The sequence below is a fragment of the Barbatula barbatula genome, assembly GCF_947034865.1.
Source record: "Barbatula barbatula genome assembly, chromosome: 4".
In the NCBI taxonomy this organism is placed as follows: Eukaryota; Metazoa; Chordata; class Actinopteri; order Cypriniformes; family Nemacheilidae; genus Barbatula; species Barbatula barbatula.
Window position 1 is genome coordinate 2133673 of NC_136768.1, and position 12935 is coordinate 2146607.

A 12935-nucleotide genomic window follows, 5' to 3' on the forward strand; every position below is an offset into this window, starting at 1 on the left:
CTTGATAACAGATGTTATTCGAGCACAATCGGTTAACTATAAAACATTATCTACACTGGTAAATTATCCTAACCTCGTCTTTATCTAAATGTAAAACGGTCTCATTGCAAATGATCGGACCTATCATTTACAAAATACAAGCGTTTCAATGTCTTATCATAATTTTAAACGATTTCAATCTAGCATCAAGATATAAAAGATATAAGATATAAAACATAAATAAAAAAACAACACAAACTAATATAACTGATATTTGTCATTACCGTATGCCGTAATTTCGTTTATATCTTACAGTTACAGTTGCTGCAGGCTAAATGCAAATTCCATCGAACTACATAGAGAAGGCTTAACATTACACACATCATCCTTAGACCACACTGTAAAAACTGCATTAAGACTTCATTTGCTAGGCTGACTTATGTACCTCATGTTAATTTACAAAAAGTAAGAGGATCAAAGTCAACAGTGGGGTAACATGTCATATCTAATATATTTCCAGCCAGTATGCTGTGGTCCCTGATTCTCTTTCTCCTTCTGGGTAAGAATATCATCACACAGATCCAAAAAGAATGCACATTTGCTTCATTTTTCCTAGTATTTATATAAGGGCTTAGGGAAAATTACTCTGAATTACTCTGTGACTCTTTAACATACAGGCAGAACAACTACCACAAGTGGAGGTGAAATCAGGTTGGTGAATGGTGAGAACTTGTGTTCTGGACGAGTAGAGGTCCTTTATAACGGAACATGGGGAACAGTTTGTGACGATGACTGGGATCTGTCAGATGCTGCAGTGGTATGTAGACAAATAGGCTGTGGTGATGTTATAGAGGCAAACAATTTTGCCTTTTTTGGACAAGGTTCAGGACAAATATGGATGGACAATGTACATTGTCTTGGAAGTGAGTCTACACTGAAAAATTGCTCAGCAAATGGATGGGGAGTACATGACTGTGGACATAATGAGGATGCTGGAGTCATCTGCCAATGTGAGTCAAAAACATTATAAGCGCTTATTTGAATGTGTTGCAATTAAAAAAGTAAATCTTTTCGTGCAATAGCTGTGAAGTTGGTAAATGGCACTCACTCTTGTTCTGGACGAGTGGAGGTTCTTCATAACCAAACATGGGGAACAGTTTGTGATCATGACTGGGATCTGTCAGACTCTACAGTGGTGTGTAGAGAACTGGGCTGTGGAGATGTTATAGAGGCAAAGAGTGAAGCTTATTTTGGACAAGGTTCAGGACAAATATGGATGGATAATGTGACCTGTGATGGAACTGAGTCTACTCTTAAGAGTTGTAGATCAAATGGATGGGGAGTACATGACTGTGGACATCATAAAGATGCTGGAGTCATCTGCCTATGTGAGTCATACAATTACTACATTTAAATGTCTTCATACAGTTTTATTCATCTCTATATATTAAAATAATTTTGGGTGTAAAAAGCTGTCAGGTTGGTGAATGGTGACCATTCTTGTTCTGGACGAGTGGAGGTTCTTCATGAAGGAAGATGGGGAACCATTTGTCATAATGGATGGGATCTTTCAGATGCTGCAGTCGTGTGTAGAGAACTGGGCTGTGGAGATGTTATAGAGGCAACAAGTTTAGCTTATTCTGTATTCAGTTCAGGATCAATATCAATGGATAATGTTGATTGCGTTGGAAATGAGTCTACTCTAAAGAGCTGTAGGTCGGATGGACTGGGAGTACATGACTGTTGGTATGATGGCGATGCAGGAGTCGTCTGCCGACGTGAGTCTAATTTAATGATTGTAGCTGTAAAGTGAGCATCTATTTGTTAAATATTTCCACATTTTGAATATTCTAATAGCCTACATATTCTAAATCACAGTGTGCATAAATATTTGTATAATAAAACAAAAATATAGACAACTGTATATTTACAAACAAATGTTTATCTAGACCATAAAATTCTGTATTAAAATGCTGTTCATTATTGTGTCATGATACCTAGTGCATTCATTGATTAACAAAATAAACCTCATTGTAAAATATTATTAGTTGTTGATTATAGATATCATCTCTAGTAAGTCAAATATTCTGCATGTCTGACCTTCACATTTCTCTTTATTTGGTGGATATCAGCTCTTCTAAGACTGATGAATGGTAGTAACTCCTGCTCTGGACGAGTGGAGGTTCTTCATGATGGAAGATGGGGAACGGTGTGTGATGATGACTGGGATCTATCAGACGCTGCAGTTGTGTGTAGGGAACTGGGCTGTGGTGATGTTGTAGACGCAAAGAGTAATGCCTATTTTGGACGAGGTTCAGGACAAATATGGATGGATAATGTTAACTGCAAAGGAACTGAGTCTTCTTTAAAAAACTGCAGATCAAATGGATGGGGAGTACATGACTGTGGACATCAAAACGATGTTGGAGTCATCTGCCAATGTGAGTAAAAATACATAAATGCATTAAAATAGTACATTTCAAGGCTTATTATGCAACACTATAATTTATTAACATAGTTTAATTGATCACATGTTCATCTTTTGGGGTATAATTAGCTATCAGGTTGGTGAATGGCATTAACTCTTGTTCTGGACGAGTGGAGGTTCTTCATAACGGAACATGGGGAACAGTTTGTGATGATTTCTGGGATCTATCAGATGCTGCAGTGGTGTGTAGAGAACTGGGCTGTGGAGATGTGATAGAGGCGAAGAACTTTGCTTATTTTGGACAAGGTTCAGGACAAATATGGATGGATAATGTTAACTGTAGTGGAAGTGAATCTACACTGAAAATCTGTTCAGCAAATGGATGGGGAGTACATGACTGTGGACATTTTGAAGATGCTGGAGTCATCTGCCAATGTGAGTCAAAGAACACATGAAGTTGAAATATTTTTGTGATGTCATTTTATCTGCTCAGGAATGTTTGAGTGCTTTACATAATAGCAGAATAAACCTGACATGGACCCAAAGACCCTGATAAAGCAGAAGATATCCCACGTTTTACACAGTTTCACAAAATATTTACATACTGTACATTTCGGTTAATATACTAGTCTGCGAATTCTTTTACATTTCAATCACAATATGTAGAGATATCTTCTGTAGTAATTTAAACAGTGTGTGTGTCTGATCTTCATATCTTATCATTGGTGGTTATCAGTATATGTAGGATTGGTGAATGGTAGTAACTCCTGCTCTGGACGAGTCAAGGTTCTTCATGATGGAGAATGGGGAACAGTGTGTGATGATGGCTGGGATCTGTCAGATGCTGCAGTGGTGTGTAGAGAACTGGGCTGTGGAGATGCCACAGAGGTAAAAGGTGGTGCTTATTTTGGACGAGGTTCAGGACAAATATGGTTGGACGAAGTAAACTGCTATGGAAGTGAGTCTACTTTAAAAAGCTGTAGATCAAATGGATGGGGAAAACATGACTGTGAGCATCACAAAGATGCTGGAGTCATCTGCCCATGTGAGTCAAAAACAAGTTCTACATATAATTGGATGGTTTATTCTGATACATTGTATTTTTTATTTATATTATATATCATTTTGAGTGTATAGCTGTCAGGTTGGTGAATGGCACTAACTCTTGTTCTGGACGAGTGGAGGTCTTTCATAAAGGAAGATGGGGAACAGTGTGTGATGATTTCTGGGATCTGTCAGACGCTACAGTGGTGTGTAAAGAACTGGGCTGTGGAGATGTTATAGAGGCAAAGAGTTATGCTTATTTTGGACAAGGTTCAGGACAAATATGGATGGATAATGTGATCTGTGATGGAACAGAGTATACTCTAAAGAGCTGTAGATCAAATGGATGGGGAGAACATGACTGTGTTCATTACGAAGATGCTGGAGTCATCTGCCAATGTGAGTCAAAAATCACAATTACTATTTCTTTATATAATTTACGCTTTCCTTTATATAATTATATAACTTTGGGTGTATAATAGCTGTCAAGTTGGTGAATGGCACTAACTCTTGTTCTGGACGAGTGGAGGTTCTTCATAATGAAAGATGGGGAACAGTGTGTGATGATGACTGGGATCTATCAGATGCTGCAGTGGTGTGTAGAGAACTGGGCTGTGAAGATGGTATAGAAGCAAAGAGTGATGCTTACTTCGGACATGGTTCAGGACAAATATCAATGGATAATGTAAACTGCAATGGAACGGAGTCTACTCTAAAGAGCTGTAGATCAAATGGATGGGGAGAACATGACTGTGGACATAACAAAGACGTTGGAGTCATCTGCCAATGTGAGTTAAAGCATACAATTTACATTGGAAATCTATTAATTCAATTAGGTATTGGAGTAAAATAACATGACATTTAAGAGGACAATGTCTTCATTATTCATGGTAAATGTTTATTTACCAATCTTAAACTTTTTTACATTTCATACACAATATAATGTATAAAAACTAGAATTAACAATGGACAATTGTATATTTATACATTATCATTAATCTAGACAAGAAAGTAGTATACAAATGTATTGTTGGTTCATGACAACTTGTGCAGTAAGTAATATTAGCAAGTTGAATCTTAAAGTCTGACCATTTGATTAGTACAAATATATTTTATAGTCAGTAAAACAGTGTATATATATTTTTCTTTGTCGTATAATGGGTGGATTTCAGACTATCTAAGATTGGTTAATGGCAGTAACTCTTGCTCTGGACGAGTGGAGGTTCTTCATAATGGAACATGGGGAACAGTTTGTGATCATGACTGGGATCGATCAGATGCTGCAGTGGTGTGTAGAGAGCTGGACTGTGGAAATGTTATAGAAGCCAAGGGTGGTGCTTATTTTGGACGAGGCTCAGGACAAATATGGATGGATAATGTAAACTGTACTGGGAGTGAATCTACACTAAAAAATTGTTCAGCAAATGGATGGAGAGTACATGACTGTGGACATGAAAAAGATGCAGGAGCCATCTGCCGATGTAAGTCAAAAACAATTCATGAAATTAATAATTTAAAGGTTTATTTAGATACATTATACTTTTTATATAGTTTGACTTATATAATTATATATTTTTGGGTGTATAGCTGTCAAGTTGGTCAATGGACACAACTCTTGCTCTGGACGAGTGGAGGTTCTTCATAACGGAACATGGGGAACAGTTTGTGATGATTTCTGGGGTCTATCGGATGCTGCAGTGGTGTGTAGAGAACTGGACTGTGGAGATGTTATAGAGGCAAAGACGGGTGCATATTTTGGACAAGGTTCAGGACGAATATGGATGGATAATGTAAACTGTACTGGAGGTGAATCTACTCTAAAGAGCTGTAGATCAAATGGATGGGGAGAACATGACTGTGGACATCATGAAGATGCTGGAGTCATCTGCCAATGTGAGTAAATAATTACAATACAATTTAAGATGTAATTAATATTAATTTACACATTTTGTATAAACCTTAGTTTATTTTTTATTATATATCAATTATACAATTGTGGGTGTATAGCTATCAGGTTGGTGAATGGCATTAACTCTTGCTCTGGACGAGTGGAGGTTCTACATAATGGAAGATGGGGAACAGTTTGTGATGATTTCTGGGATCTGGCAGACGCTGCAGTGGTGTGTAGAGAACTGGGCTGTGGAGATGTTCTAGAGGCAAAGAGTTTTGCTTATTTTGGACAAGGTTCAGGACAAATATGGATGGATAATGTTAACTGTACTGGGAATGAATCCACACTGAAAAACTGTTCAGCAAGTGGATGGGGAGTACACAACTGTGGACATCATAAAGATGCAGGAGCCATCTGCCAATGTGAGTAAAAAAACATTCATAAAATTAAACAATTAAATGTTAATTTAAATGAATAAAATAGATTTTATTTAGTTTACATTTCATTATATACTGTATCTACACATTTTTGTTATAAATTAGCCGTCAAGTTGGTGAATGGAGACAACTCTTGTTCTGGACGAGTGGAGATTCTTCATAATGGAAGATGGGGAACAGTTTGTGATGATCTGTGGGGTCTATCAGATGCTGCAGTGGTGTGTAGAGAACTGGACTGTGGTGATGTTATAGAAGCTAAGGGTGGTGCTTACTTTGGAGAGGGTTCAGGACAAATATGGATGGATAATGTAAACTGTACTGGAAGTGAATCTACACTGACAAACTGTTCAGCAAATGGATGGGGAGTACATGACTGTGGACATCACAAAGATGCTGGAGTCATCTGCCAATGTGAGTCACAAATACACATAAAATTAAAGTCATAATCTTTAAACTTATTCTAAGACATAATTTTTTAACATATTTCATTTTAACTTAATATAATTATACCAATGTGGGTGTAACTTAGCTCTGAGGTTGGTGAATGGCAGTAACTCTTGCTCTGGACGAGTGGAGATTCTTCATAATGGAACATGGGGAACAGTTTGTGATGATTTCTGGGATCGATCAGATGCTGCAGTGGTGTGTAGAGAGCTGGGTTGTGGAGATGTGATAGAGGCGAAGAACTTTGCTTATTTTGGACAAGGTTCAGGACGAATATGGATGGATAATGTAAACTGCAAAGGAACGGAGTCTACTCTAAAGAGTTGTAGATCACAGGGATGGGGAGAACATGACTGTGGACATTATGAAGATGCTGGAGTCATCTGCGAATGTGAGTCATACACAACGTTGTGATGTATTTTTTCAGCTCAAAAAGGCTAAAGAGTTTGATTTCAGATATCTCCTGTAGTACACTTTTAAAAAAGGTGCTTCTCAAAGGTGCTTCTTTTATGCCATCAAAGGACCTTTAGGTTCAATAAAGAACCTTTCGGTTTCAAAAAAGGGTTCTTTGTGAGGAAAAGGGGTTCTTCAGTTTGTAAAAAGTAAGAAAGAGATGGTTCTTTAAAGTAACTTTGACTGAATAGTTCTTTGTGGATCCAAAAATGGTTATTCTGTCATGAAAGGTGTGGGGAAGAACCCAAGTGCAGGCACACACGGGGATGAAGAGGTTAACAATAAATTCAAAACAAAAACCCACGAGGGAGTAAAACAAGACTAGAAAAATAATAACAACAACAGGACTAGGACTAGCTAGACTGAGCGAAAAATAAATGACTAGACTAGACTAGACTAGACTAGACTAGACTAGACTAGACTAGACTAGACTAGACTAGACAACAGTGTAACAATAACTCGAGACATGACGTACGAAATCCAAGAAACGGTTCAGACAAGGTAAGCGTACAAAGTACAATGAACGAGCACAGGACAATGAACACGAGGATGTTTTAAAGGGGAACAAACACAGGATAATTAACAAGGGGCAGTTGTATGTAATGAAACACTAATGGGAAGGCTAACGAGACAAAAGGGCGGGAAACATCGCCGAGACATGAGAAAGCACATGGCAAGTCAATATCAAAACAAAGCCATGTCTTTCTCACACAAAACCTAAGGCTATGCCATGACTCCGCTGCAAGACCAAGAATAAACATGACATGATAGCGGAATCATGACATATTCTATGGCAGCGCTATGAAGAACCTTTTGAGCACCTTTATTTTTAAAAGTGTAAATCGAACATAATGTTTGTGTCTTGGACTCATATATTTATCTTTGTCTTATAATGGGTGAATATCAGCATATGTAAGATTGGTGAACGGTGAGAACTCTTGTTCTGGACGAGTGGAGATTCTTCATGATAGAAGATGGGGAACAGTGTGTGATGATTTCTGGGATCTGTCAGACGCTACAGTGGTGTGTAGAGAACTGGGCTGTGGAAATGTTATAGAGGCAAAGAGTTATGCTTATTTTGGACAAGGTTCAGGACAAATATGGATGGATAATGTTATCTGCGATGGAACCGAGTCTACTTTAAAGAGCTGTAGATCAAATGGATGGGGAGAACATGACTGTGGACATTATGAAGATGCTGGAGTCATCTGCCAATGTGAGTAAAAAACATTTACAAAATTTGAAAATATAATTTAAAGACTAATTCTGATGATGTATATTAATATTTTTTGTATATTTATTTAATTTTGGGATATAAATAGCTGTCAAGTTGGTGAATGGCAATAACTCTTGCTCTGGACGAGTGGAGGTTCTTCATGATGGTCAGTGGGGAACAGTTTGTGATGATTTCTGGGATCTGTCAGATGCGGCAGTGGTGTGTAGAGAAATAGGCTGTGAAGATGGTGTAGAGGTCAAGAATTCTGCTTATTTTGGACAAGGTATAGGAAGAATATGGATGGATAATGTTAACTGCACTGGTGCAGAGTCTACTTTAAAAAGCTGTAGATCAAATGGATGGGGAGAACATGATTGTGGACATCATAAAGATGCTGGAGTCATCTGCCAACGTGAGTCAAAAACATTTTTAAGTATTCAGAGATTTTTGTGATGTTTTTTAAATGCTCAGAAATGCTAAAGAGAACACAAAAGATAAGGCATAATGTACAGCTGTAATTGTAAAATATATACCCTGATCAGCACCCAGACGTAAAACATGTTAATCTGAAGTATTTTATTAGTTTAGTTATTCCCATTTGACCATTATAGTGGCTGTTTTGACGGATTCATTAACCTCAACATGTCACAACTGATTAATAAAAATCCAATCAACTATCACCTGGTCGGGGTTTATTACGTGATAACAGCTGGCTAGCTAAACAATTTTATTACACAGCTACTTAACACATCAGTAAATATAACAGTAACATATCATGTAAATAATCTAAAAATATTGTGTACAAACTTTGACCTCATGTGCACAATTTGTTGTTCAAATTTGACTGTTTTACACTGTAAAGTTATTTAAATTCTTTCTGTATTTTTACAATGGTTTTCTTGAAATACTGCTGTCTTTTTTTACTGTTTAAATAACAGTTTTCATTTACAGTCATTTCATGATTTTATACTAAATTGTTTGACTTAAATGGTTACATTTTACAGACAGGTTCTATTTATTAACATTAGTTAGTGGGGTAAAATAACATGAATTTATGAAAAATGTTCATTAATAATGGACTGTATGTATATCTATTATAAACAAAATAACAATGGACGAGGGTGTATTTATGTGTATTAAATGACATATTCTGTATGTAAATCTGAACTTCATTTATTTCTCATTGTCTCATATGTATGGATATCAGACTATCTAAGATTGGTAAATGGCAGTAACTCTTGTTCTGGACGAGTGGAGGTTCTTCATAATGGAAGATGGGGAACAGTTTGTGATGATTTCTGGGATCGATCAGATGCTGCAGTGGTGTGTAGAGAGCTGGACTGTGGAAATGTTATAGAAGCCAAGGGTGGTGCTTACTTTGGACAAGGTTCAGGACAAATATGGATGGATAATGTAAACTGTACTGGAAGTGAATCTACACTGAAAAATTGTTCAGCAAATGGATGGAGAGAACATAACTGTGGACATCATAAAGACGCTGGAGTAATTTGCCAATGTGAGTCAAAAACACTCAAATATGTCATAATAATTTAAAAGGCGTATTCAGATCATTTTATATAGTTAGTTTTTCCTTATACAATTATATATTTTTGGGTGTATAGCTGTCAAGTTGGTGAATGGTGACAACTCTTGTTCTGGACGAGTGGAGGTTCTTCATGACGGAAGATGGGGAACAGTTTGTGATGATGGCTGGGATTTATCGGATGCTGCAGTGGTGTGTAGAGAACTGGGCTGTGGTGATGTTGTAGAGCTGATAAGTTATGCTTTTTTTGGACAAGGTTCAGGACAAATATGGATGGATAATGTAAACTGTACTGGAAGTGAATCTACTCTAAAGAGTTGTAGATCAAATGGATGGGGAGTACATGACTGTGGACATCATAAAGATGTTGGAGTTATCTGCCAATGTGAGTGAATAATTCTAATAAATAAAAATATATAAATCAGACATCGTTTCTTATACAGTACAATTGACATTTCGCAATTTATTGTGTATTAAATACATTTGATTGTAACATAGCTCTGAGGTTGGTGAATGGCACTAACTCTTGCTCTGGACGAGTGGAGGTTCTTCATAATGGAAGATGGGGAACAGTGTGTGATGATTTCTGGGATCGATCAGACGCTACAGTGGTGTGTAGAGAACTGGGCTGTGGAGATGTTATAGAGGCAAAGAGTAATGCTTATTTTGGACAAGGTTCAGGACAAATATGGATGGATAATGTAAACTGTACTGGAAGTGAATCTACTCTAAAGAGCTGTAGATCAAATGGATGGGGAGAACATGACTGTTTTCATTATGAAGATGCTGGAGTCATCTGCCAATGTGAGTAAAAACTAAGTTAAAATGTTTTTGTGATGCATTTTTCACAGTTGAGTGTTTGAGTGCTACACAGAACACGATAGGTAAAAAATACTAGAATGTCAGCAGGTGATTCTTTTTCAAATAAACCCTGACATCAGGGCCCTGGTGAAGCCTCGACTTGAATAGAATGTATTTAATTTTAATAATATTTAATTAAAATGAAACAAAATTCAACCTTTCCAGCGAGGTTCTATTTGTTAACAGTAGTTAATGTAGTGAAATAACATGGAAACAAAACAAACTATTTTCATTGATCTTGGTTAAAAAGAAAATATTTAAAAAAAGCAATAAGCCCCAGGAAGCTGTGGGTTACAGTCCATTTATAGGAGCAAAGAGGCTTTGTGATCCTCGACACAAAGTGGAGATAATACTTCATGCATTTACTGATATGAACAAATTTAGCATACTGTTAAAGTGATATGACTTATGATCAATAAGTTTATATTCTGTAGTAAAATAAACAGTGTTTGTGTCTCAGACTCATATATTTCTCATTTTTTTCATAATGGGTGAATATCAGCATATGTAAGATTGGTGAATGGTGAGAACTCTTGTTCTGGACGAGTGGAGGTTCTTCATAATGAAAGATGGGGAACAGTTTGTGATGATTTCTGGGATCGATCAGATGCTGCAGTGGTGTGTAGAGAACTGGGCTGTGGAAATGTTATAGCGGCAAAGAGTTATGCTTATTTTGGACAAGGTTCAGGACAAATATGGATGGATAATGTAAACTGCAATGGAACGGAGTCTACTCTAAAGAAATGTCGATCAAATGGATGGGGAGAACATGACTGTGGACATTATGAGGATGCTGGAGTCATCTGCCAATGTAAGTCAGGGCTTATTTTAATACATTAATACTTTTTATATTAGTTGAGTTTTTCTTTATATACTTATGGTGTACATTAGCTATCAGGTTGGTGAATGGCATTAACTCTTGCTCTGGTCGAGTGGAGATTCTTCATAACGGAACATGGGGAACGGTGTGTGATGATTTCTGGGGTCTATCAGATGCTGCAGTGGTGTGTAGAGAACTGGGCTGTGGTGATGTTATAGAGGCAAATGAAGGGGCTTACTTTGGACAGGGTTCAGGACCAATATGGATGAAAAATGTAAATTGTACTGGAAGTGAATCCACACTGAAAAGCTGTTCAGCAAATGGTTTGGGAGAACAAGACTGTGGACACCATAAAGATGCTGGAGTCATCTGCCAATGTGAGTAATTCTGTGTGTGATTTCATTAAAAATGGATAACTGTTTCAGTTTCATTAACACTTTCACGGATATGTGGCAAATATATAATTATCAAACAACTATGTTCGAATATTCAATATTGATCAATAAAACTCATATGCACGTTTATCTTCGTGTAATCTTGTCAGACAACTTCATCTACATCAACGAATTAAAAAGCTGGATTGATGCATTGCAGTACTGCATACGTCACAATCAGACACTGGCTCATGTTTTAAATAACACAGCACAGATGTACATCACACAAATGCTTCGGGGTAAACAGGTCACCAATGGCGTGTGGATAGGACTTGAAAGAAATATTCTATTCCATTCATCCCCTTGGTTGTGGACCGGTGGGTTTAATGTGCACTATGCCATGTGGCACCCCAATTTTCCAATCGATCCAATGAGCAACTTTTGTGGAAAAACCCTTACACTAAATAACACATATGTATGGATGGATGCCTTCTGCTTCGAGCGCCTCCCTTTCATCTGTCAGGTCAGTATTTGCTTTTCTTTCCTGTTAAATATTCTGCATGTGCTGTTTTTGATGGCGAACACTAGTGTATACATGGTTCTCTCTTTAGCAGATATTTTAATAAGCATTTAACACAAGTTTACATGAATTAAATCCTTCAGATTTTGTGTTTTAGAGCTTGGCTTTTTAAGGCTTTGTCTTTTGTCGTGTTTTTAAAGGGATGAAACACTTGGTGGAGCTACGTCCCACTTTGGAGTCTGTGACTGATGCTGACAATAATTCAAATGAGGCTGACACTGCACAACATTTTTTCTTTTTTTGTACAAATTAGTCAAGACTAAATAAGTTACAGCAATATGCTCTGGGTGGTGGAATATACATAACGGCATTGTGAAATGCATAATAATTATTAAGAGTTGTGAAATTCTTTATGTTTTAAAATCTTTGTATTATGAATATCTTTAGTGTTGTTTGTAAGTTTATATTTGGAACTATATGACCAATAAAATGTTACAAAAAAGTCTTATTTTATTCTATGTAGTTGGTGTAATGATATAATTTTGCATGTATTTTTTCTCATAATATTATTAATATTTTGATGCTTAGCATATTAATGGGCCTATATAAAACAATAAACATTGTACTAGTTATTTCATTCCCGTGTCATCCTTCATTTATAAGTATATATTATAATAATTTAATAATATATATAAAATGTACAATATAACGCTATATGATATACAATAAAATGTGTTTGTTGGTGTTAATAACATAAAATCGATATCACAGCCTGCCCCCATCCCCCATGACTCTCACACGCACACGAATCATAGACGGTTCCTCCCATTTCTGGCAAAAAGAAGGAGAAGGACCAAAGCCGGCTGACTCTACTCACAGGACTATCCCTCCATCGTATGTGTTAAAATTAGCCATTTTATCTATT

At 36.8% G+C, this 12935-nt stretch overlaps 2 protein-coding genes across 2 annotated transcripts; both read left to right on the top strand.

Annotated features, from left to right (window-relative positions):
* Positions 1 to 504: 504 nt before the first annotated feature.
* Positions 505 to 4080, top strand: LOC306892943 (scavenger receptor cysteine-rich domain-containing protein DMBT1-like; the record flags this gene model as incomplete). The annotated part of the gene is made up of 8 exons (XM_079454367.1): positions 505 to 538; positions 657 to 989; positions 1062 to 1238; positions 2112 to 2291; positions 2537 to 2842; positions 3144 to 3452; positions 3647 to 3850; positions 3998 to 4080. The coding sequence occupies 8 exons, from the start codon at positions 505 to 507 to the stop codon at positions 4078 to 4080; spliced, it is 1626 nt and encodes a 541-aa protein (XP_079310493.1).
* Positions 3940 to 12646, top strand: LOC306892761 (scavenger receptor cysteine-rich domain-containing protein DMBT1-like). Its single transcript, XM_079454039.1, has 15 exons — positions 3940 to 4239; positions 4624 to 4932; positions 5039 to 5344; positions 5459 to 5764; positions 5885 to 6190; positions 6309 to 6614; positions 7584 to 7892; positions 7999 to 8304; positions 9100 to 9408; positions 9515 to 9820; positions 9934 to 10239; positions 10799 to 11107; positions 11188 to 11493; positions 11661 to 12013; positions 12211 to 12646. Exons 1-15 carry the CDS (start codon positions 4128 to 4130, stop codon positions 12214 to 12216), a joined length of 4155 nt encoding a protein of 1384 aa, XP_079310165.1. The 5' UTR covers positions 3940 to 4127; the 3' UTR covers positions 12217 to 12646.
* Positions 12647 to 12935: the final 289 nt, after the last annotated feature.

Coding starts and splice junctions, on each gene's coding strand:
- LOC306892761 (XM_079454039.1), top strand. CDS start 4,128: ATGGATAATGTAAACTGCAATGGAACGGAGTCTACTCTAAAGAGCTGT. Junction 6,615..7,583: donor TGCTGGAGTCATCTGCGAAT/GTGAGTCATACA, acceptor GGTGAATATCAG/CATATGTAAGATTGGTGAAC. Junction 10,240..10,798: donor TGCTGGAGTCATCTGCCAAT/GTGAGTAAAAAC, acceptor GGTGAATATCAG/CATATGTAAGATTGGTGAAT.